Source organism: Molossus molossus, unplaced genomic scaffold (assembly GCF_014108415.1).
Source record: "Molossus molossus isolate mMolMol1 unplaced genomic scaffold, mMolMol1.p scaffold_m16_p_10, whole genome shotgun sequence".
Classification (NCBI taxonomy): Eukaryota; Metazoa; Chordata; class Mammalia; order Chiroptera; family Molossidae; genus Molossus; species Molossus molossus.
The window spans coordinates 36,331,753-36,358,542 of NW_023425345.1; the positions used below are offsets into that span (position 1 = coordinate 36,331,753).

General features: G+C 40.6%; 1 protein-coding gene across 2 annotated transcripts in view; it reads right to left on the reverse strand.

Annotated features, from left to right (window-relative positions):
* The window catches only part of ITPR2 (inositol 1,4,5-trisphosphate receptor type 2), a 470,721-nt gene that overhangs the window by 342,648 nt on the left and 101,283 nt on the right, over positions 1-26,790 (reverse strand). For both annotated transcript variants that reach the window (XM_036251040.1, XM_036251039.1), the window contains exons 6-10: positions 22,144-22,242; positions 21,760-21,843; positions 21,143-21,289; positions 16,929-17,024; positions 1,870-1,914 (exon numbers count right to left, since the gene is read on the reverse strand). In XM_036251040.1, coding sequence (XP_036106933.1) covers positions 1,870-1,914; positions 16,929-17,024; positions 21,143-21,289; positions 21,760-21,843; positions 22,144-22,242 — 471 coding nt within the window. The remainder of the gene's footprint in view (positions 1-1,869; positions 1,915-16,928; positions 17,025-21,142; positions 21,290-21,759; positions 21,844-22,143; positions 22,243-26,790) is intronic.

Sequence of the window (26,790 nt, forward strand, 5' to 3'; positions counted from 1 at the left end):
GGTGAGGAATAAAACAAAACAAAAAAACTGAGATCACATTCCACCTGACTATGGTAATGTTCAAATGGGTGGTACTATTCCCCAAAATTCCCTTCAAAGGACCATTTGAAAAGATGCAGCCTTTCAAGGAGAAGAAGCTAATGACTGTCAGGTTCCCAGCCGGGCTTGACACAGCTCCAGTATTTACAGAGTCCCTGTGGATGCCATACATTTGTAAGATTGGAAATAATAGGCTCATCTGTAGAATAAATACAGCAATTTGGGTCTTAATGGGAGCTCTGACACACACCGTCTCATTCCAGCTGCACCATGCATTAACCTCTGACACCTCAAAAATGGAAGGCAACATTTTATAAAGGTTGATAAGTTACAGGAAAAATATTAACTGGATATTAAACAGACAGCATAGGGAAAATTAGGGAAGAAAATGATTAGCATGGTCGCAGTGAACTCAGTGTTACAGGAGCTCAGATCTGAGGTAAGAGAGCATTCTACTCTGTTTGGGGAAATTGGTTTCATTTTTCATAGGTGAAACTTCTAACTGCTCCTCTGTTTTCTTTTTCACACAGAAACATAATTATTGCTAGGTGGTAAATGGTCTATAAAATGAGGAGCCATATTGTTAGCTTTATTGTTCCACGGCCTTGGTTTTATTTACTTTCAAACTAGGGATTTGGGAGAGAAAAAGAGCAGAATAAAACGCCTCCAGTGGATGTGTCTCTGAAATGACAGCTGACGTCTGGTCGTAAACTTCCGCAGCAAAGGTGGTTCCACCTGTGTTACAGGGCATTAAAGTATTGCTCAAACAAAAGCGTGTTCTTCCTCACCTTCAGAGGTGAGTAAAGAGACGGTATTCCAGAACAAAGGGAAAAAAATCTATCAAGTCTAACTAAAGGCTTAATTAGCACAAAGAATCAACTTCATCATGGATTTATTACTTTTTTTATTCTTTATGCTGTTCCATAAACCTTCATACTCTATATTCTCCCACTCAGCTCTGCCCAAAATTATTAGCAGCACCACCAAATAGTACATAGTTGAAAGCAGATGTGCTCAGAAATGTAATTCGATTGCACAATTTGAAGCTTTGATACAATGCTCTTTTATATATATATATATATATATATATATATATATATATATTCTCACCCGAGGACATTTTCCACTTTTTTGTTCAGATAGAGTGGGAAGGAGAGAGGAAGAGAGAGAGAGAGAGAGAGAGAGAGAGAGAGAGAGAGAGCGCGCGCGAAACATCAACGTGAAAGGGACACATTGAGAGGCTGCCTCCCGCACGACCAACCAGGGCCAGGAACAAACTGCAACCGAGGTACATGCCCTTAGTGGGGACTGAACCCAGGTCTCCCTGGACCACAGGCCAAACTGAGCCAAACTGGCCAGGGCTATGATGCCCTTTTAGTAGCACACTTTAGAATATCAGAAAAATCAGCCCTCTCGTTGTTTGATATTTCAATATCCCCCTGTAAGTAGAACCCAGATTATTTTACATAAAAAAAGATTTTCCTGTTGTCCTGTTTAGTATCATGACATAATTGCATTTCTCCTGCCAGATTTCTATTCACTTCTGAAAACTAAACCTAGACCCACCATCCCTCCCAGATGCTAGTTGTCTTCAGCATTCCATCATAAATGGCCTTCAAGTTGCTAGACATTTCCCTCAATACCCATGACCGGACATGTCACAATCTAAGCCATATCACCTCTTACCTTTCATCTGTGCTCCACAGCCTCTGCTCAGACTCTCCCTCAGAGACCCTAGTCTTGCAACTTCCTATGAACTTTTGAATTTGTTCATAAAAAATATAAACAATATATTTGGGATTTGTTAAGGAGGGAAACAGTTCTACTCACCACATTTTTTCCTTCATTTTGGGCATCTCGATAGTCGGGATTAAGCTAAAAAAAAAAAAAAAAAAAAAGTCTGAATTTCCATTAAAACAAGACCAGTGATCTTTAATTCGGTTCACTATTGTACCCTTAAGTAAGGATAACATGAAAAGAAGCTAAGAAAGAAACCATCAGTAAATATTACAATTTAAAACATTACCTTCAAACCCTAGTTGCAGGAGACAGAAGCCAAAACGCCCAACGCTTTATTTATACAAGAACAGTTGGCTTCTTAGAGCGAGTGAGGGCTGACCATCCCACCTCCTCTGAGGACACATCCAAGAGAGTTCATTTTACACACCACAAAATCTGCCATTGACTGGTAACTCAGGCACCAGTTTTTAACAGAGAGCAAAGGAAAGTTTTAACACTTTAAAACTTTAAAGTGGCTCAAGATCATGCTCCACGTGCTATACACACAAGAAAAGAAAGTTGGGCAAAAGAGGAGCAATATATCAGACACATATCACGTAGGTGAGCTAATAATGCAGAAGGACTACTGAAACAAACACACAGTGCGCCTGTCTCTGCACTTGGACTGTGGGGTTGAGAGTCAGTCCAATAAGATGAGTTCTGCACAGTGTTGGCCATGCATTTCCATAACTCCTGACACCCACCTGACCACACAGTCTCAAAAGGATGTCTTTGTTGTATTCAGATAACGAGCTCATACTGTGTAAAACAAATTTACGTTTTTCTCAAAATAACAAGTTGTCAAATTGCATTTATTCATTTTAGTGTACATCAGTCAGTGCATATAATATGCAACCTCAGGCAGCTACAGTCACCATTTAAAAGGTAATGTCAGGAGTCTTCTTCCAAATGACACCTGGCTAGTATCATCAGTGAGGACTGCTCCTCCCAACTTATCACTATCAATGGAGGTGCTGAAAAAGATCAAAAGCAAACAAAACAAAAAACTCCCAACCTCTTTGAAAACTAAGGCTGAAAAACAACCTACACCCCAAATCTTCAATGAATTGCCAGTGATTATACAGCCGATAGTGCTGAGGGAGAGGCAGATCATTCCCCAGTTTTTATGTCATGGCATATCCCTGAAATGTCCACCTCGCTTCAGGCTAGTGGCCATGTGAACATTGTTAAAAGGTTCTTGCTGCGGTCCCCACTGGTGTGTGTCCATTGACTCAGAGACCCAGATTATTTACCGACCGAAAACAGACGTGCTTCTCTATCGCTGAGAAGCTGCTGTTATGTTGGACTAAGCAGATAATTGCCCAATCCTCCCATCCACTGTCCCATCACCTAGCTCTGTCCTCGTGACCAGAGAGAGGTGACAAAGCTCAGAAAACAAACGAACAGGACGTAGAGGCAGCAGTGGCGGAGAGCTCTCTGGGAAGCACTGCATGAACAATTCCAGCTCTGTGCTGGAATTACACCGCATGACAGCAGAGAAACAGCAAAGGGGTCGGAGGACAAGAGCATCTGCAACAGAGCCCAGGTACACAGTCTCCATGTGCTAGGACTGGGAACTGCACTGGGAATGTGCCCTTCACTCTGCCCTGCAGCTAAAGATTTAGAAAGAGGCCTGAGAATTAAAAAAATAAAATGGAACAAAAGGATCATCCACTTAACCCATCTGGTTCTACACAGAGCTCTGAGGATAATAAGGAAGTAGGGAAGGGGGGGAATAAAACATGGGGTTGATTAAAAAGTATGTTAGAAGAGGGTGACATTCTTTCTCAAGAGTTTTTCTGGCCTGGCCAGTGTGGCTCAGAGGTTGAGCGGCAACCCATGCACCAAGAGGTCGCAGGTTCAATTTCCGGTCAGGACACATGCCCAGGTTGTGGCCTGATCCCCAGGGGAGCTAAGCAGGAGGCAGCCAACCGATGTTTCCATCTCTCTCTCCATCTCCCCTTCCTCTCTCTAAAAATCAATAAAAAAATATTTATTTTTTAAAAAGAGTTTTTCTGAATATTTTCTATGGTATGATGCAAAATCAATTTTCAGGAAATGGTTTGGCATATTCAAGAAAGTACACGTAAACATTGCCCTCATGCAAAGGCAGCAGAATAGGTGATCAGCTAACATGTAATATAAAAATAATAATATAAATAATAACACTGGTGGGTGGGGAATATAGGCGGTTAGAAAACGGAAATCCAGCTACAAGTGGCCATTAGTGCTCCATCAGCACTTAGAGACTTGTATCCAGCCTCCTTAAATTGTCTTGAATTATGAATAGAAGAGTTAGTTCCAAAACAGAATTATCTTGCTTTTAGGATTAAAGAGTGAAAGACAAAAAGACAGTTAATTAGCTGTCTCAGGTCTACGAATTAATCAACTCAAAAAGATGCACTTTTACTTGTTAACAATGAAAGTTCCAACATAGTGCCCAGAAGGGGTTTGTTCAGCTCTTTTAGTCAAGTATCATCATTTTATATATATATATATATATACACACACACACACACACACACACACACACACACACTTTTTTGTTTTTTAAATCCTCAACCAAGGATATTTTTCCATTTATCTGCAGATACAATAGGAGGGAGGGAGAGGGAAAAGGAGAAGAAGGGGTGGGGGGAGACATCAGTGTGAGAGAAACACATCGATTGGTTGCCTCCCACATGACCCTGACCAAGGCCAGGACCAAACTGCAACCGAGGTACGTGCCCTTGACCAGAATCAAACACACGACTCTTTGGTCCATGGGCCAGCACTCTAACCACTGAGCCAAACTGGCCAGGGCTATATTTTTTTAACCTGCATTCAGTTTAAAGAATTCAGACTTTTCATGGCTGCCATCAACAAATCATCAAACAACAAGTTTTGGCGAGGGTGTGGAGAAAAGGGGACTCTAGTATACTGCTGGTGGGAATGTAGACTGGTGCAGCCACTATGGAAAACACTATGGTGTTACCTCAAAAAATTAAAAATGGAACTGCCATTTGACCCAGTGATCCCACTTCTAGGAATATACCCTAAGAAGCCTAAAACACCAATCAGAAAGAATATATGTACCCCCATGTTTATAGCAGCACTATTTACAATTGCTAAGATCTGGAAACAGCCCAAATGTCCATCAGTAGATGAATGGATCAAAAAGCAGTGGTACATATACACAATGGAGTACTACGCAGCTGTAAGAAAGAAAGATCTCTTATCCTTTGAGACTACATGGAGGGACCTTGAAAGTATCATCCTAAGTAAAACAAGCCAAACAGAGAAAGACAAGTATCATATGATCTCACTTATTTGTGGAATATAATCAACATAACAGTCTGAGGAATGGGGTAGTCCCAGAGACACAGAAGTGGGGTACAGACTGACAATCCCCTAAAGAGGGGGTGGGGTGGGGGAGAGATAAACCACAGAACTTATATGCATGTATGCATGAACAGTGGACATGGACAACAAACTGGGGAAAGGGCAGGGAGGGAGGGGGAGGGGGGAATCAGTGGGGGGAAAAGGAGAAACATCTGTAACAAAAATTCATTAATAAAAAAAAAAAAACGAAAAAAAAAAAAGAATTCAGACTTTTCTTTTAAATAAATTTTAAAAGTCCATACGAAAGTTATATCCAAAAGATATGCAACATGTTTAACAAAGGATATACTTTATGTTCATAGTCTATTTTACAAGCATTAGAATAGTTGGTTATAAAGATTGTAAAGTAAATTCATGCTGGAAACCAAATCACACCCGTAACTAAAATGTGTATAGAAAAAGGAATTAACGTACCTAAGTCAAACACAAAATCATTTATGCTCTGTGCAACGTAGCTCATATTCTATGCCAAAGACAATGTTACTTTCTAAAACTCAGTCTTCACACACTTCACCCATTTAGGATCATCCAGTTCAATCCCCAAGAGATGTCTGAGGACCTAGATTCTGCTCTGCAGGGAAATACCACTGGCCTTCGAAAAGGTCACCTAAACCCCATGGCACTCAGGGTGCAAATCTGCAAAATGACAAAAGTCTATGTCTAATGCCTAATCATGCTAATTATATGTCATTAAATTTCACATTTTCATGTCTTTCGCAACAGTACTAAAGATGGTGCTGATCAGTTAGATTTTGCCTCAACATCTTGTCTCTCAGGCTGCAATGTGCTTTTTTCATAATTAATAGAGAGTTGCTGCTTTGGTGAATTTATTAAAATTATAATAATAAGGATGATGAGGTGGTTGAGGAGGAAGAAGTGGAGGAGGAGAAGAAGGAAGAGAAGCCACCCAAATAAATCTCTGGCCATAGTCATTCACCAACATTAAATAAATATATGCTTCAATATATGTTTTAATTATACCATTGCTTTCTTTCTCTAAATATAATAAGAGCAGTGATTATTATTGTGAGTAGACTAAGGATACATTGAAAAATATATATATTTCTACAAAAGAAGATAAAAGACATGGTCATGTGGAGATTCCAGAATCTTTTAGGACTTTAAAGAAAATATCTCATGTTAAAAGTAAATTATAAATCTGGCTTTGGAGAGAAAGATCTAATATGCTAGCTATCCAATCATTTATTCAGTAAATATTAATAAAGCATCTATAATGGGCACTGTGGCATACGGTATTTTAGCAAAAGAGAATGTGGTCCCTGACCACAAGACCTTACAATCTAGGAGGAAAAATAAGACATAAATACAGTTAGCCTAAATACGAAATGGAATGTAACAAGAGATATCAGACGGGAATGAATAATGTATAAATAATACAGGTCAGCAGGAGGAGGAATCCATGGTGGGCAAATTGATGCAAGAATAAATCCACGGAGAAGCAGCATTTGAGGTAAGCCCTGAAGGACGGGCAGGATCATAACAGGCAGAGAAGACAGGAGAGAGGGAGGCAGGTGCGGGGACTGAGTGCATGTAGGTGAGAAAAGGGGACTTGCTCAGAGAAGACCCATAAATGTCACTTGCGCAGTACTTTTTATATGCTTTTAAAGGTTAATCCTTTCCCCTTATAATTATCCCATTAGAAGGGACTCTTAACCCCACTGACAGAGGAGGCCCCCGGGGCACATCAAGTGAAGTGCTCTGTGCAGTCTCACCGCTGGTGGTGGCAGGGCGATTCGGAAGCCCCGGTCTGAGGTTCCAAGCTCCAGCCTCTCGTTCCACCAGCACATGACTTCCTTCCTACCTCCAGAGAGGGGTGGCGCGGCCCACGGTGGGCAGGAGGTCCAGCACTGACCAAGGGCGATCTGAAGCCCCCCAGGGCTGGGGAACCTTTTATCTACCAAGGCCATTTGGATATTTATAACATCATTTTTTGGCCATACAAAATTATCAACTTACAAATTCGCCTGCTGTATTTGGTCAGGCTAATACGGTGAGGAGTGTGATGTTAGCTGGTGTGGATTTCGTGGGCCTCGTGGCTCGCAGGCCCCATGTTCCCCACCGCTGCTAGGCTAACAGGTTTACCCATTCAGAACATTTTTTAATATCCTTGGCAAAACATTTGCAGAAACAAGACATTAAAAGTCCTCAACTGGCCATGGTTAGTAGGAGATGGAGACAGAAGGAGAAAGAGGCAAAGGAATCAAGTCCATGGTGGTGGGAGTAAGGGGTGGTAGATGGCCGACCAAAACAATGACGCTGAAATGGGAAGGAGGACATATATACAGAAGGTTTTAGAGATGGAGTCCATAAAATTTGAATGTACAAACTGAGAGAGAAAAATATGTTTATCATGACTCTCGAGTTTGTAACTCCGAACTAAGAAAATTCACCATGTTTCAGGGAAATAATTCAATCTTAGATATATATATTGAGTTCCAAAGGTAATGGGAGATCTGAGATCACATTCATGGGCCACGGAAGCCATGGGTGTGAGTGACAAAGAGAGAATACAAAGAACAGATGCCCACTACCAACCTTTGAAGGGAGTTCTCACTTACATGGCCAAAGATGACTAGAAAGAAGTATGTAGAGACTGTGACGAGTCAGAACACAGAAGCGCCAGAGAGAGAACAGAAACATCTGGGCAGTGAAAGTCATGATTATAGCACAATCAAAGGAAAGACAACTGCAACTTCCTTCTAACACAATAGCAAGAAACAGACTGAAAGAGTGTAAGTTCGCAGAATTGTAGCAACTAGTATATGTGTGCCCTGAAACAAAAAAGGTTGAAAATCACTGACATCTGACATTAAAGTCACTAAATCATCAGGTGTGTATTTTTTAAATGCTTATACGTGTATATTCCTCTTTCCAATTACTGGCATTTCAGAGCCAATCTATTATTCTGATTGATAAGTCTAAAAAAGAAGACAAAAATAACATTTACTAAACGCTTATATGAGCCCGGCACAATGTATATTTTGATATATAATGTTTATTTGATATATAACATATAATACTTAATATATAAATATTTATTTGTGTGTATAGGATAAAGTACGTATGTTCTATTATAGTTATGTATATACACATACACAAACATACAAACCCTGCCCTTTCACTAAACATAGGGATATTTAAAACTACAGCCTTAATATTGGTAAGATTCTGTGCCAATGTACAGGTTCTTAAATACTAAGCTTTTAACTGATTGATTAAATCCAAAGGCTATTGCATAGTTAGGAAATAAGTGATTACTGCCATCTGGTGGAAGTTTTGCCTATCTGCTAACAAATAAGCAAGTTAAAAAAGGCAATACAGCCCGGGCCAGTTTTGCTCCGTGGTTAGAGCATTCGCCCTCGGACCAATGAGTTTCAGGTTCAGTTCCAGTCAAGCACACGTACCTTGGTTTTGGTTCATCCCCGGCCCTGGTTGGGTCCTGCATAAGGCAACCAGTCGACGTGTCCCTCTCACATCGACTCTCTATCTCTCTCCCTTTCTCTCTCTCTCTCTCTCTCTCTCTCTCTCTCTCTCTCTCTCTTTCTCTCTCCCTTTCTCTTCCTCCCTCCCACTTTATCTGATGATAAATAGAAAAAAAATATCCTCAGGTAAGGATTTTTTTTAAAAAGGCAATATAAAATCTTTAACAAGTAAAATTATTTTGCACTACTCAACTCTATCTTGTTTTATCAAAAGTCACTGCTTTAGTACTATTCAAAAAAGGAAATGTAGAAAGCAGCAAATCAGAAATTGTGATACTTGGTTTATAATTCTTCCCACGACTGTGGAAGAACTCTTTGCTGAGGCTCCCTGATTATCGTATTTAAAATATAATAAACTTGCTTTCTGACCCACAGATATAGCTGTGAACTCTCATGACAAACCGGCAGTAAGTGTGCTGACAGTGGACAGTGTGCTGTGTATTAAAGTCAAACACGCGTGTGTCTTTCCTCCCCTCAGGTCACCTACTCACATGGATGGCCACAGAAACGGATATTGTAGGGAGAAAACCTAACCGCGGTGCATTCTCTGATGAAGTCACAAAAGTCTTTATCATCGTATTCATAATTAAATACTTTGTTCCATATTTTGTCCATGGCCTTCTAGCATTGTGTATTCCTCAAAAACAAATCTTGAATTCTATAAGGCAGTACTGTTGGAATCTCTAAACTGAATAAGGGTCTATTTCTCAACTCAGATTCACTTTAGCATCTGTGATGTTGTGAATAATAGGAAGAAGAAATGTGGTCTGTGTCCCCCTTGCTAGCACAGAGCTTCTAAAACCCCTGGAATTTTCTAGGAGAGATAAAGGTGTCTTTTGTAACATTAAACAGATGACTTTGGAGTGCCCCTCGGTAGCCTAAGGATGGAGGCTACCAGCGCAGGGTTGAAACTTCCAGTCCCACCCTCGGCCTCCTGGCAGAGCGGAGGGACAGGAGCTGACTGTTCTCCACTGGCCAGTGATGTAATCAACCATAACTCCATAATGAAGCCTCCACAAAAACTCAAGGAGACAGAGTTTGGTTGGCGAGCACAAGGAGAGTTGGGGAGAGTGATGTCCCCAGAGAGAGCCCAGGAGCCCTGAGCCCTTCCCCCATACCTTGCCCTATACGTCTCTTCCATCTTGCTGTTCGTGAGTTATATCCTTTTAAATAAACTGGTACTCTAGTAACTGAAATGTTTCTCTGAGTTCTGTGAGCCATGCTAGCAAACGCATCGAATCCAAGGAGGAGGTCACGGGAATCTCCGGTCCGTAGCCGGTGGGCCAGAAGCACAGGAGAATCCGGCCCTGGGCTGGTATCTGAAGCAGAGCTGGGGGTGGCAGTCTTGTAGGACTGAACCTTCACCCATGGAACCTGATGCTATGACTGTGTCAGAAGTGACTGAACTGTAGGACACACAGCTGATGTCCAAGAATTGCTTATGTGTGGGGAACCCCCTCCCCATGGTGGAAAATGGGACCTCAGAACACCCGAAGTAGTACCTTACAAAATAAAATCTAAACCAGCATTGTCTCTTTTATCATCGTCTCTTTTATTATTGTTCTCATTGCTATATGTTTTCTACAATTCACACACACACACACACACACGCACAGAAGGTGCTATCCTTAAACAGCTTGCATATTATGCATTTTGTCTCTATAATTAGACGACAGAATCTTCAACATATGAAACAATCTAATTTCCTTTGGATGGAGCTGCCTTCATTTGTTCACAAACAATAGGCTTATTATATTTTTCTGGATAACTCAGCCCCCCAGTAAGTGCTGGTTAAATAGAATATTGTGTTGAAGAAGTATTAAGTACATTTTTAGGTGTTTTTTTTCTCATTTGTGCATAGACTTAAGGTCGCAGCCCTTTAAACTTATTGTGAGATTTACCCGTGGTCACTTACGGAAGTTAGTAATTTAAACCCTACACAAAGCCAGTTATCTCGGATGGATACGTATGATGAAAACAACTGCTGAAGAGATCTCAGTGTCCCAATGATTGAGTCAGTATTATTCTCCTCAAGACTGCAAACTCTTAGAGGACAAGGAGCAAATGTTAACCAGCTTTGTTTTCTTCAAAATATCAAAATCATGTCTCCAGCTAGCAGGCAGTCAATAAATGATGACGTAATTTCAGTATAATGTAGACCAGGGTTTCTCGATATCAGCACCCCTGGCATTCGGGGAGATACGTCTTTGCTGTGGGTGATGCGCCGTGTGCTCTGCAGGACATTCAGCGGCATGCCCAGCGTCTACCCACTACCTACCGGGTGCTCCCTCTCCCCAGCTGTGACCATAAAAATGTCTCCAGACATTGCCAAGTGTCACCTGGGGAAGCGGGATCATTCTCGGCCCCGAATATTTTCATTATCTTGTTTCTAAACTAGACAAAATAAACCACTTCTCTGATCCAAGGTTTCCTTTTCTGTAAAGTGAAGTGATTGGATTTACCACCTCATCATCTCTATGATTCATCCATTCTATCATCCAGTGTTTACTGAATTTAAATTAAACATCAGTCTAGCCAGTGCAGCTCATTGATTGAGCGTTGACCCATGCACCAAGAGGTCGCCAGTTTGATTCCCAGTCAGGGCACATGCCCAGGCTGTGGGCCAAATCCCCAGTGGGAGGCATGCAGGAGGCGGCCAATCGACGTTCTCTCTCATTGATGTCTCTATCTCCCTCCCTCTCCCTTCCTCTCTCTCTAAAATCAATAAAGGAAAAAAAAATTTAATAATAATAAGAAATTAAACATCAGACTCTGTCCTAGGCACAAAGTATTCAGTGGTGAACCATGAAAATCCCCACACACCCTTTATTCGTTGTCTGATTGACAAAAAAAAAAAATACCAGTTCTGAATAATAATAATAATAATAATCACTACTTTGCATTTTCTCTCTTTTTCCTGTCAGTGAGAGTGAAGGGCCTCACCTTTCCTGTGCAAGGTACTGAATATTCCCTACCTTCTCTAATCCCAAATAACCCCATGTGATAGATACACTACCACCTTTTTTGCACACAAGGGAACTGAGGTTCAGACAGATTACATATTTGCTTCAGGTCAGAGGTGGTGAGCAGTATCCATGAGATTGTTTCTTCGCACCGCACCGGGCTCTCTGTCCCACCCTGGCCACTGCAGACCCCGCACACGCCAAGGCAATCCGAGGAGGACATGAGCCAGTTTGCCAGGAAGCCTCAAGCACATGCCAAACTGCCCGGCAGCGTGGAAAGGCGGAGTGAGGAGTGCTGGGCTGGCAGACCCTGCCCCTGACAGGCATTTCTCTGAGACCCAGAAAAAGCCCAGTTTTCACCATCTTACTGCTTCAAACAGACGCTGTAAAACCCGTCTACCAGACTCTCACTGACCCTCTATCACTCTGTCTCCCGTTTCACGGCCACGCTGTGGAAACTCAGTCCACACTCACTTCCACTTGCTGGTTTCCTCGTCATCCCTCCACCCCCTGCGTTCTGGTTGCCACTGAAAATGCTCTCACCAGAGTCACAAACAACCATGTTCTTGCAAAATGCTGCAAACTCATTTTGCTCCTAGCCATTCTGACAGCGCTCCCTGCTTTTTGCAACTGTCTCCCCTTGCTTAGCGTGTATGATTCAGCCCTCTGGATTTCCTAGTTGCTTTTCTGACTTCTCAGGCTCCCAGTCTTTGTTTTATCACTATTATTTGTTGTTGTTTTACTAATCCTCACACACGGATATTTTTTCCATTGATTTTTAGAGTGTGGAAGGGAGGGCTGGGGAGAGAAAGAGAGAAACATTGATGTGTCACATTGATTGGATGCCACCCACACTCACCCCGATGGGGCGGAGCAATGAACCTGCAATGGAGATACGTGCCTTTGACTGAGAATTGAACCCATTTATGCTAAGTGGAATAAGTCAATCAGAGAAAGACAAGTATCACATGATCTCACTTATTTGTGTAATATAATGAACAGTACAAGCTGATGAACAAAATAGATCCTGAGACATAGAAGTGGGGTACAGACTGACACACCTCAGAAGAGGGGTACGGGAAGGGGGAGGGAAGAGATAAACCAAAGAACTTATATGCATGTATGCGTAGCCAATGGACATAGGCAACAATGCTAGGAGGGGGGTGGGGTTGGGAACAGGGTATCAATGGCGAGGGGGAGAAGAGAAACATCTGCAACAAAAATAAATTAATAGAAACTGCAAAAAATAAAAAGAGAGAATTGAAGCCATAACCCTTCAGTGTGTAGGCCAAAGCTCTAACCACTGAACTACACCAGTCAGGATAGGTTCCCAGTCTTTTCTCCACCCTTCAAATATGATTTTCTCGTGGTTCCATCTTCAGACATCGTATCCCTCTCTTCATACTCACTGATGATCTCACTCATGCTGATGAGGACCCCATCTAGTCCTTCTGCCCTCATCAATCCCCAAACTCCTACAAGGTGTAGAGCCCATGCTTATCAGACATGTTCACCCGAACACTTTATAAGCCTCTCCAAATAAACATATTCAAGACTGAATGGATTCTTTCCCTCATCAACTTTTCACCTCTTCCCCTTTCCCTAAACTCCTGAATGACATCACCAGTAGCTCTCCAAAGCCTAAATCCTCCTCACTGTACTGGGAGCTCCTCCAGGGTGGAAAATAAATGTTTCTAATGACATCACTGGTATCTACCAAATGTTTGCAAATAGCTGTCCAGTCCAACCTCTAAAGTAGCTACCAGGATCAGCTTCAAATTCCATACATCCCACTCAAACCCTTCATTCAAAATCTTCAAGCAAAGGGATTGCCATCCAGTAATTCCATTTAGGGCCCCTTTCTTTTAGCTGCCCTCTCTGTTTACATTGTCTACACATGACTTAGGCATCCCACATCCCTCTCTGGGTCTCCCTGGCAATTTCGACAAGGACTGTCCTTTTAGTTCTCTGCCGACCTGGGTCTATCACCGTCTTTGAAAACCACAGGAGAGTTCACCCCAAGCAAGAGCCTTCTGTGGCTAATCTCACACTAACCCAGCTCCACCTGCACACATAATCAGCCCTACATGACCTTGTCTGCCGACAGTCCTGTGTCCTTTATTGTATGCTGTCTTCTGAACTTGAAGGTCAATTCTTTAAGGGCAAACACTGACTCCTCTGCTTCCTTCTCTACCTGCAGCCTTCTCCACCGTGCTGTGCATTTATCCAGCACTTAAGATATATTAAAGTGTGTGTGAAATTCTTTTGTTTTTAAATATATTTTTATCGATGTTTCAGAGAGAGAGGAAGGGAGATAGAGATAGAAATATCGGTGTGAGTAACATCAATCGGCTGCCTCCTGCACGCCCCCTACGGGGGATGGAGCCCACAACCCAAGCATACGCTTTGACAAGGAATCGAACCAGGACCTCTCAGTTCATGAGATGACGCTCAGTACACTGAGCCACACCGGCCGGGCATGTGTATGAATTGGAGCTTTTTCTCTCTTATGAAGAAGATGATAATATAATAAAACAAATCCTTCTGGGACATTACAACTCAAAATGTAACCCAACATTTTGACATGAATCATGCTTCGGAATGAAAGACTTGGACAGCTTTAAAAAGCAAAAGGATAATCATTGTTTTCCAACTGTCACTGGCTAGTTTCCTCCTGTTGTGAATTGCGATTGAAAATCAGTGTTTTATCACGTGATAGTGAATACAGTCACTGGGACTTTGCCACACCTCTGAACACTTGCACAGCAGCAGGACAAGCATCTGGGATATGACTGTCAGGATCTTATCTGGACGGAGCTGACATATGAAGTATGAAACCCCAACTAATGGATGTCAACAGTTTGAAACTATAACTTCTCTTTTGATATTAGAATACTACACAGAAGCACCCACTCTGTTATACTAATTAAAATCAGTAGAAAATAGATCGTTAGCTTTCAATTTTCAGATATGTACTTCATGCTTAATTCTCCTTCTCTCATCTTGTTATTTAAAAAGAAGATGTTATCTAAAGTATTAAAGGTCAAAGAGGAGATCCTACAAACACATCAGATTTCTCATGGACAAAATCGCATCTGGCATTTAAAGTCGTATTCTCTAGAAATACAATGGAAGGACAGTCTTTCACGCTTTTTTACAGGTGTGAACTGCTTGCTATTTTTCAATGTTTAATGAGTTCATTATGTATTGAGATCATAGATCTTCATTAAATTTAAACAATTTAATTCTTAGCATTCTAATCATTTCAATGTGTCAAATGACACATTTTTGTTTGTTTGTTTGTTTTCTTTTAATCCTCACCCGAGGATATTTTTCTATTTATCTTCAGATAGGAGGGAATGACATGGAGATACATGGACTGACCGCCTCCTGCACGACCTTGACCAGGGCTGGGGACAAACCATAACTGAGGCACGCGCCCTTGGCTGGAATTGAACCCGCGACTCATTGGTCTGTGGGCCAACGCTCTACCACTGAGCAAAACCGGCCAGGGCTCAACCGACACATTTTAATTATAGAAATTAACAAGGAAAATTAACAATGTGTCATTATATCATTTTTACAGATAACGTCAGTAGCTAAAACAGCCATTGATTGTAAAGTGAATTAAGAAAAAGAAACACTAATCTAAGAGCCAAGAGAATTTTAACCCTAATTTATCTTTTGTGAGCCATCTAGTAGACTTTTAATTCTTATTTTAGACACAACTTTTCTATCTGACTACTTAATTTTGCTGCAAAGGCTTACTATTCAAAGAACTTCAAAACTTTACAGTGTGAGGAGCTCATTAATTACAAAGCTATATTTTGTTTAGTTGAGCAGATTCATAAATGAGTCAGGTATTTATAAAAAAATAATAATCTTTATTTATCACATAATAAAATGAATCATGGTGCTTACCATGAGCCACACACTGGCCAAGCACTTTGCTTTTATTATATTCTCTTAATAATCTTACTATATAAATATTGTAATTAGCCCCCTTTTCCAGCAGACGATATTGAGGCTTAGAATAATTTGCCCAAATGTAATTCCAAATGTCTCTCAGCTACAAATCCCTAAAATCTTCTTCCCATCCTCTAAGCTTATAGAAGCCAAAACAGCTTCTTAATATTCCTTCATTCATTCCAAAAATATTCAATTTATTAATATGTAATTAATTATCAAGTGCTTTCTAAGTTCCAGGCACTGTCCTAGGGGCTGGAGAAACAGTGGTGATATTAAAAATCCCTGTCTTAATAGAACATACATTCTGACAGAGAAATATAATATGTATGTATAATATAAAGTGCACAATAAACCAGATGGTGGTAAACACTATGAAGAAGATTATTACAGATTAATAGGATGGAGAGGTGGTAGGTTTGGGTGCCAGTTCAGACAGGGGTCAGCATGTTTACAGAAACTTCCTGTTTTCCACACCTTTTTCTCATCGGTTGTCCATCCCCACTTCCTTACCCTCCTTCATATCGAAAACCAGAAGTTAGATTCTAAGACCAAATTCTGATTGCAAATCCCAGAAGAAGCTTTAAGCCGAAAAACAGAAACAGAGTTGAGGAGAGTAGACTACATGGATGCTTTCATATAGCTAATAAATATTTTCAAATTAGATAACCAAACGTTAATCAAATCATTTCTAAAATGCCGATGTTTTTCCTTCTACCCACCCTTCATATCTATCTGATGGTCAACGTGCTTCTAGTGGAGAAAGAAAACACCTTCGATGTTTTTACCATTTTTATTGCCAGTTATCCAACAGGTTCCATGTCTCAGGAAGAAAACCCTTTCTTCTCCAATGGTTTGAACGAGAAAGGCTACCTAACAGTGAAACAGTGGCCAGAGATAAACCTGAAACTACCCATAAATACTACAACAATGATGCTGACCACCTCCCGCATGCAGACATTCTGAAAGAGTGAAGCTACATGGGAAATTTTAGGACCAGTGATGGACATTTGCAAATCAGAATCCCGATTCCATTTGACCATCCAGTAAACCAACCCCCAGGGTTCTACTGTCGTTACTTAATTTTAAGGCAAAGATTATTTTAAGGCTTCAGTTAATATTCACATTTGAAGAAAAACTTACCTGTCATACCAGAACATGATAAGCAATCATGAAATCTGTATAACGTTCTAATTTGTACTTGTTTCTGCAAATTTTATATTTTTTTAGAAAACGTAACTGCTTATCTCACTATTTCAGAGCCAGGGATTTCACGCACTACATCCACCAGTCTTACCTCTGCTGCTAAATAGTTCCCAGTTGCAAGGTGTTTGAATCTGAACAAGCTGTTCCACTGTCCTGCACCCCCACGGCATGGGTCATGATGAACCACCTACAGACAGAAAGAGCAATGACAATAATGACTAACACACAGTCATGTACCTGGCAAGCAAATGCCACCAGTTTATACAGGGTGCCTGCCTGTGAATGCTAGCTCGTCAAATCTAGTATGTGTTTTCGTGAGAGGACAGTGTGGCAGAAAAACAGAAGTCCCCATAAATGAGCAAAGGACAAAACAGTGACCTCACTCACAGTGCATGATGCTACTACGCCTTACATCTGCAAATACAGCTCTACTCCCAGTCCAAAACTGGAAATACGGTGGCGTTTCCCCCCATTTACTACAATATGCCAGGTGGTCTTCTAGACAATAGAGACACAGCAATGAATAAGACGAGAGCTTTCAATGAATAAGATTTGAGGAAGTAGGGAAGGCTACTTTGGATATGACAATCAGCCTATGGCAATACATACACAGCATGAGGAGATAGGTGAGCCGAAACCCAGAGCAGAAGAACAAGGCAGTCAGGCAGAGAGATCGGAAGACCTCATTCCAGGCAGAGAGAACCACAGTGCCCAGCCCTGGATGCTTGGCCCTTTCCACCTGTGCTTACTACTAACACCATGTCCTTTGATGCCTGTCCTTGGAACTGGCCTTGCCCCAGATGCTGAGCCACTGGGTTATTGAGAATAAAAGCAGAAGCTCTGAAACAGGTGGTTATGGCCGGTGGCTTGGTGCAGTGGCAAGGCTCGGGCTTTACAGCCTGAAGATGACAGAGTTTGAGTCCCAGCCCTGCCAATTACTATGGTATAAACAGCCCTGCCAATGATGGTATAATATAACATCTTCAACCTGTTTCTTCAAGTATAAAGTGCATTGAATTCACAGTTGCTGTGAAGATTAAATATCCTAAGTCATATCAGAGTGCTAGGAGAACTGGTCATTATCCTCCCTCAACAGGTTACCTTCTTTTTGTTAATACTGACCACTCTTGCCCTGGCCGGTTTGGCTCAGAGGTTAGAGCGTTGGCCTGTGAGACCCGGGTTCGGTTCCCACTAAGAGTATGTACCTTGGTTGCAGTTTGTCCCCGGCCCTGGTTGGGTCGTGAGGGTGGCAGCCACTCAATGTGTCCCTTTCAAGTTGGTGTTTCTCTCTCTCCCTCTCTCCCCCTCCCACTCTATCTAAACAAACAATGGAAAAATGTCCTCGAGTGAGGATAAAAAAAAAATACTGACCACGCTTGGACTCCGGCCCCAGCCTCAAGTTCTGTATGCTAATATACAACTTTGTAATGCTTTTGTTAGTCTCTAGCTTCTATGTCTTCCCCTACTGCAATAGGTCAAATAAGACAATAATTAAGAAAATACTTCAAAATGAATGAAGGTTTTAAAACCACTCTTTCTGGGTCCAAAAACAGGCCCATCTTACAAGGCTCAGTTCTCAGATCAAACTTCTCCCACAAATCCTTTGCTAATCACACCAGCAGCTGTGACCTTGTCAATGTGTGAGCTCTTGCTCCCTTGGGGGAGGCATGGATACCTTTGCGAACCTGATAAATCTATTGGTTTTCTCATGTAGACACACATACATTTGGTATACAATTGTTAGAGGTTAATAAATAACTTGAAGATCACCATTGATCCCAGCCTAAGAACTATCCTACACATTAGCAGGTCTAGCAATAGTATTACAGCTCCCTGGGGAACAATTTGGAGACACAGAACGATGTTCTCATTTATCACAGTGCTTTGGGCATTAATGGGCATGGCCAAGGCAGTGTACGTCCTGCAATTCACAGGAGAGCTCAGCACATGCTGGCTACTGTGTGTGGCTTTCAGGACCATCCCACCCCTCACCCGGCTGCGCTGCCCTGTACTACGGGGGCTAGAAGCCTGGCTGGCCGGGTTCTGGAAACATTCCATTAGAATGGAAAGCGGAGCAAAGTAAGAGAGAAGCTCATCTTTTGGCTCCAGGAAAGGGGGTGGCGGCTGCCTGGTGCAGACCCCCACAGGGCGGGGTGGATGAGAACTCCTGAAGCTCAGGAAGAGAAGCCTGCAGCTCCGAGGGGGAGCAGTAGCGGGCTCCTGCCATATCCTCCTATGAGACCCCCACCCAGTCCTTCCGATAAGGTCAAAACCGAACGTCCTATAGTAAAGACCTCTTTTCTTGGAGCAACTGATGCTCAGGCTTCTTGACTGATACGGCACAGAACAGAGACGTGCCACAGCCGACCTCCTCCAAATCTACAGAAAGAAAACTACCACAAACATAAAGTGGTAATACTTTGACACGTAATCATACTAAAAAGTTTTTATATCAAGTAATATGAAAAGTATAATAATTTTAGAGAAATACACTGGGAAGAGAGAAGTTTAAATGAATTCAAGACATCTCAAAATTATTGAATAATTTATTCACTCTTTCCCGTCTGAGTGCTCAATGGGTTATAGCATTTCCAGCTACGCATTTTGTTGAAATGGGTTTCAGCGCAGTGGTACAGTCGCAGCAAAAGCTATAAAACTAATGGCAAATATAATGGAAAGAAGATTCAAAACTCCTTTCAACAAACTTAGAGCCTAGCATCAAATAGGCAGAGACACACGAAACGCAGAGAGCTCACTGTACAGGGGACTCGCTGTATGACCTTTTCATCACTGTATTTCATGAATAAAGGTTTAAAATAATATCTCACACTGTTGCTACCCCTGTATTGTTCTAATTTTTGGAGCACAATAAGAAATGTGTGGTGTGAAAATGCACATTTTAACTATGAATTTATTTTCAGGTAACATCTTTTAGTCCTACCAGGACAAGGGAAGTAGTCAGGTAGAATTCTGGGGGGATGGCGGCTGTCCCCAACACCTTCTCAAAGCCCTGACACCCACTGAAGAATCTGGTCTCTCCTGAGTGCCCCAGGCGAAAGTATGCCTCAACATGTAGAGGGTTTCAAGAGAGCAAATATGTTCTTTGTGCTATTTCGTCTCTATTACAAACCCTGTCATAATTTAGAGACTTATTCTGATGTTACATTTATAATTAAGGCTCAGCTCATTTGCATAAACATCATACTTCTTCATTTTCTCTGTTTCGGTAGTCTGTAATTTGTCTCGTTATATCTATTTCAATTATGGTTGTTTCCCTCTTTTTTAATCATGTACAAATAAGTCTATTCTGATATCACTTCTCCTAACACTAGATAACTTCAGGTCCCCTGCAGCCCTGCTCCTGCTTTCTTGAACTTGTACGGAGGGCTGTCTTACCCTCCCTCTCACACCAGATGCATCTGTCACAGGTAGGTATAAACATGAAATCTTCTAGAGTAGGTATTTACCTGTCGAAATACACGTTATTTTATTATACATCATTTTCCTTTTATTTTGCCTTCATATTAGAATTTTGGCATTATATTAATTTTTAATCATGAGACTATGTAGATAATATTACCTATGAATTTCACTTTAGAATGATAAAGGAAGTATCAGAGAGCATATGCTGTTAAAGGGGCAGTGATGGGTTTAAAGTGGTTGAGAACCACTGTATAAGCCTGGATGTCCACTGAATCAGGTTGGACTGTGTCAGGTGTTGGCTTGTTTTAAGTGATTACGCAGATCTTATCTCCTCCCCTGTACAGAAAGGTTCTTTAAAGATAAATCCACATCTTACATTCTCCTAATTACTCCACCATATTGGGACATTTAAAAAATACTTTTCAAAGGCTGAATGAGTTCTTAACTGCGGGTGTCCTCATCCCGGTGGAAACAAACGTCATCCCCAGAACTAAGTGTTCTTTGCGGTGACTGTCGTTCCGCTGTTTACGTACAGTGACTCATCTTACTCCATCTCAGCTCCAAGGCCACCTGAGGCACGTGGCCTTCAAAGTCTTATCAGTCTTGACAGCAAATACTTCACAACGGATTTTTTAAAAGCAACATCATATATATGCCCATATTAAACAGGAGAGTGGGGGAGGTGCCCCAGAGCAGACAGATGAAGGACGTAGCCACGTTTCAAACTGGTCACAGAATAAAGAGGCACAAGTCAGTTCCCAAAATGACCGCTTTATTGGTCCATCATAAATGAAGCCTATTAACAGTGAAAGAATCACCCTACTGAATCTTGTCTGATGGATATATAAATATTTATTAAAAGCCAAATAACAGTTTACACACCTCGATTTCCCAGAGTGCTTTAGAACTAGTAGCAGAAGTGGCTGATTGACGCAAGGTTGTACGAAGGAAAATGTGCTGTTTTTTCTCATATTCATCGCAGGTCAGAAACTTCTCTTGTTCTGCATGAAACAATCTAACAACGTCACCCTAGAAAAACAAGCCGATAACACTGTATTTCCAAGAAAAATCTGACCATCAGACATAAGAAGCAGGTGTGTCTTTCTGATTTTGATACTCTACTTGACTTTTATTTTTTTTTAATTTATCTTTATTGTTGAAAGTATTACAGATACCCTCCCTTTTCTCCCCCATTAATTCCTTCCACCCCGCTCCTGCCTTCACCACACTATTGTCTGTGTCCATGGGTTATGCATATATGCATATAAGTTCTTTGGTTAATACACTTGGCTTTTAATGATTATTTATACACTTCAAAATACAGGAGGGGAAATTCAATCAAGCACTCTCTTAGAGAGTATATAGTCACATTCTAGGTTTATAAGTTTACAGTCACACCCAAAACGATGAACACCCGTGAATGCCCAGATTTTGCATCCAGAAGTCAGTACAACTACCTTCACTTCCTCCAGCAAATGTTCTGTGCAGCACATACTTACCCCTTTCAGCACATCCTCTCGATAGGAACTATATTTCATGAATAAAGTGATTTTCCAGCTAGTGTTGCAATTAACAGCATTCACCTATTAATGAAGAAATGTCAAGTTATAAGACTACAGATTCCATGTTATACCAGAAATGATCACTTCAACTAGTAAGAGGCAAGAAAAGCCAACTTTGGACAATGAGGTAGATACTTCAATACGAATGTCTTCATAGGACCATCTGAAAATAGCAATCACTAATCATGATCTATTTGTACCTTGGGAACATTAATTAGCATCACTGGCATTAAGTTTATAAAAACAATGAAAGAAATTCTATACCATTTTTTCTCTCTCATGAAAAATCAACAACTTCATTTGCTTTCTGCCTGAACTTACCTCTTTGCAGCCGGGGTTGTCGAGAAGCTCGATGTTGCTTGCATGGAGTGGCTGCCCTGCATTCACGGGCATCAGAACAACTTTATCTCCTACGACAATCTGGGAATCAGAATAAGATGCAATGAGACACTGCATGGATCTCTGTGCTGTGCCTGAAGCTAAGAATAACTACACAAAAGTCCTCCTTATTGACCCAACACCTGGCCTGTTTATCCTCCTCACAAATTTTGGCTCAACTTTTTTTCTCTTTCAGGTAAAACTCTTCTGATAAATGATCATATAATCATGTCCCACAGTGCCCATCAGTCTGAATTCATAGAGCTAGTGTAGGTCTTTCTCCCATCACTCTCCCATGTCAGTTAGAGCTTTCTCGAACACGGATAAGTAGGTCATTATTCCTCCACATGCGGCCTTGGGCTATGAGCACAGCAAATATGCCACAAAAACCAATCTGCCTAAATATCAGAACCACTCCAAGTGGAAGGAGATAATGATATACATTTAAATTTCTCTGGAATCAAAAACAGACCTGTTAAATTTGATCTTACTTATCACCTCAGCAATTTCTTAAACATTGTAATGTCATCTGGATTGAGGAAATGCAGCATTAGGTACAACCCTGTAGAACTATTTTTATTGTTTGGGCCTTGGGCATCTGGTTCAATTTTATCTTAAGTACACCAAACTAACATTGCTCCTTAATCCTGGTGTTCACTTTTAAATTGAAATTAAAATTGGTTATTGGAAAAATGCTTCAGAGGAGTAAGTCTAAGCTGGTTTTTTTTACTAATGTACCCATTACCTGCTTTATCTTCAAGTACTTTTATTTATAACTCAAAATGTAGGAAAATGAAGTTATGCTTTCTTAATGAGAATAATGCACAGTTTAATTTTATAGATATTAAAGTTACTTTTGTTGTTAAGTTAAACTAAAGACATTATTCTAGTTCCTATACTCTCATTTATAGAATGCTCACCATCTCAGAAATGAAACAAATACTTCCTTTTGCATATTTCACAGTAACTGAATGTTAGAATAAATTAGCTTGATAGATAACTGAAAAACAAATTAGGACTTTGATAACAATAAACAGAACTTCTCCCTGTATCTTAACTTAGACCAAGATATTAAGAAATATAATTTTGCCCTGGCCAGTTTGGCTCAGCGGTTGGAGCATCTGCCCACAGACCAGAGAGACCTGGGTTAGTAAGAAGAAAAATGCAAAAATGTCCTCAGGTGAGGATAAAAAAAAATAAAAATAAAAGAAACATAATTTCACATTTTCAATATATATTAATGTTTTATAGATTATATACAGGAATCTACATTCACATATGGTTCTGTTGGCACATATCTGGAGATTCAAGTATGACAGAGAAGCCTGGTTTGCAGAAATAGCTTTTTTACATCACCCTGCCTTTCAAGTCCATCCTCAGGCAGATGATGTGACTCACAAAGACCCATCAGAGGAGTTCTCTATGCACAGACAAGGAGAGATCAACAAGAAACAGTGTGAAGTGCGAGGATGAGGGGGCAGACCTGGGCTCTTTTTGTGTGAAAAAAAAGAAGGAAGGGAGTAAAAGTCCATGCATAGGAAATCCTCCTAGTGGTTGACTGGAAGAGAGGTGGTAAAAGGCTAGAAGACTTTTAATGACCTATCTTTGTTTTCTATTTTGAACCATTAATTGGTGTTTTTAAACACGAAATATAAATAAGAACACATAAAAGCCTACATGACATAAACACATTTCCAACATCCTCAAAGAAAAAAAAAAAACCTTGCTATTGCACATGACACAGCAAGGAAGCACTAAGTCTCAGAACCACATGCAAGCCGAGCCGTCATCCATGCTATAAATAGCAGGACTTGACACCACATCCTGCCAGTGCTACATCTGGTCTTCCAATCTCTTAAAGAACAATTGGGTTTGGTTTACTATGTCATCCTTATCTAAACCAAAGTAAATATTAGCCAATAAGTTGCTAAATGTAATTCTATATTTTAGCTATGTCCTTCCAATTAAAAGAATGCACCAGTATTCACTGCTCTAAGTCTTACTATTTTACTATAGTTGTTTGTAAGCTTTGAGCCAATCTGTATGTTATATGTACTTTAAAACATCACCCATAACGACTTAACATCTTTTTATAACTTATTTTTTTTGTTGACATTATTACAGATGTCCTCATTCCCCCCACCTTTGCCCATCTCCACCCAGTCCCTGACCCCCACTTCCCTTTGGCCATCACCACACTGCTGTCTGTGTCCATGGGTTATACATATATATTCTTTGGCTAATTTCTTCATTTTTTTTCATCCAGTTTTCCCCACCCCCTCGCCTCTAAAAACTGTCGATCTACATATGTTTAAGGAACCAGCCACATAGTCAAAATCTTCCAAACTCCAAGGTTTCATAAGAACACGATTCACAAGGAGAATCTAACGTTAATTTATAATTTTCAGGTCCTCAGTCATTTCCTGATAATTACTTTAACCAACCAAGAAGAATAAGACTTTCAAATGAAACCAGCAATATGCCAATCACAAGAAATAAAAAGCCCTGGACAACTTGGCTTGGTGGTTAGAGCATCGGCCCACTGACTGAAATGTCTCGGGTTTGATTCCCAGCCAAGGGCATGTACCTGGGTTGCAGGTTCCATCCTCAGCCCTGGTCAGGGTTGTGCAGGAGGCAACCAATCTGTGTCTCTCTCACATCAATGTTTCTCTTTCTCTCTCTCTATCTCTCTCTCTCTCTCTCGCTTTTTCTACCTCCCTCCTTCCCTCACTTTTACTCTATCTAAAAATCAATGAAAAAACATCCTTGGGTGAGGATTGATAAAAAAAAGAAAGAAAATAAGAGCTGCCAGGCATAATACTAAAGAGGGTAAGAAACAGTTCCTATTATCAAAGAATACATACCTAATTAGATAACTTGTTAAATATAAAACTTGGTAATATTCTCAGAAGAGTGCAACATGGGACCCGATCTACTGATGGAAGTCAGGTGCCTCCTGAGAAGCTGTCTATTAAATACAGAACTTGAGGATGAAGTCATTTTCTGCCACATCACATTCACTCTAATGCACAAACATCTAAAAAACATTGCAATTCCAAAAGCACTTCTGTTGAGTCTATATAACAGCCATGTGCGATTCAAGTCGGGATTTTACTAAAAATGAAAAATATTCCAATACCATTAGCAGCTACCCTTCTTTTGAAGTGGCACCTGGTCCGGTGAAAAGAACATTGCCCCAGAAACAAAAAACAGCAGCTTTAATCCTGCCTTTGCTATAAATCCAAGGAGTCCAGTTTCACAAAATAGCAAAATCTACTTGCTATTTGAAGGGCCTTTTCCCTAAGAGTTGAATGTTTCTCTTGACTGCAAGAATTCTGTCATTTTCTCACTTTTAAAATCTACCATCATGGCAAGGAACTAATGTCTTCTTAGATCAAAGTTGAAAATGAAAAATTAACTACTCAGTCATGGGAAGGTAAATGAAAATGAAATATTTATGTAGTCTGCTCAAGGCTGTCCCCAGTGACTTTCTAACTATTCAACAGCAAGCAAGGGCTTCTCTACAGCTAAAGTTGAGGAATCCATGAATCTATTTTCCCCCAAAACTATCCCACATTCTAGAAGACAAAGATGCTCTTAAATGGCAGAAACCATTGATTTTTGAAGCTATGAGCATTTCTCCCCAGCCTCATTCTTGCATTTCATTTCAGTCACCGAACATCTTGTTGGGCAACTACAACCTAAAAGTAATGGCTAACTAGTAAAACATAATTTTAAAGGTCCTTTGAACCTTGCAATTTCCTCTTCTTAGTTTAATAAGAAGAAAACCAGTAGCTATGAAGTGATAGTGTTTGCATTTGCCTCCAATAAAATACAGTAGGCCTATACTTTAGAAAAACAATGCTGCCTATTGGTGGGGGGAATAAGTATTTCAATACAATTATTTATGTGGCAAATACAGTGGGTGGTTGTGCTTATCTTTCACAGCATCCTTGATCACATACCAAAGCTATGCAGCGGGGGCAACCACAGTGAGCCATTCCAGCACAGAGCAATGTGTTGTTTCAGCCATGCTTTATGGGGCATATCTACAGAAGAAGAATTTCTCTTGCACCTACCAATTACAATGTCCATTTTAACCAAGATGGAGTGTTTGGGTGGTAATTTGTTTTTATTTCCCCAATACAACTAATTATTTGACATAATTCATTACATTCAACTCTCTGTTGACCCTCTAAAGGCAATTGGAAGCAGGGAAAGGAACAAATAGAATAAAATAAACAAACAGGATAGAATGCATTAATAAAATCTATAGCTAATCTAAAGGCCTGATTTATCTAATCATTTCATTATATTCCTTCAGAGTTGGAGCTCAGGTTTTGTTTGTTCTGACGTTTAATTGTCATTGACCACCTACAGACAGGGACACTACTCAGTAGGGGGCTGGGGCGGGGAGCAAGCCATGCAAGAAAGGGCATCAAAAGGCATAGGTTCTTCATAAACATAATCAGTCCCTGAATAATTGAGAGTTGATTGTAATTAACTACCTGCTAAAATTAAAATATATATCATGCTCACAGCACACATCACTTGATGCCAAAAGAAAAAAAAAAAAAAAAAAAGTAAGAC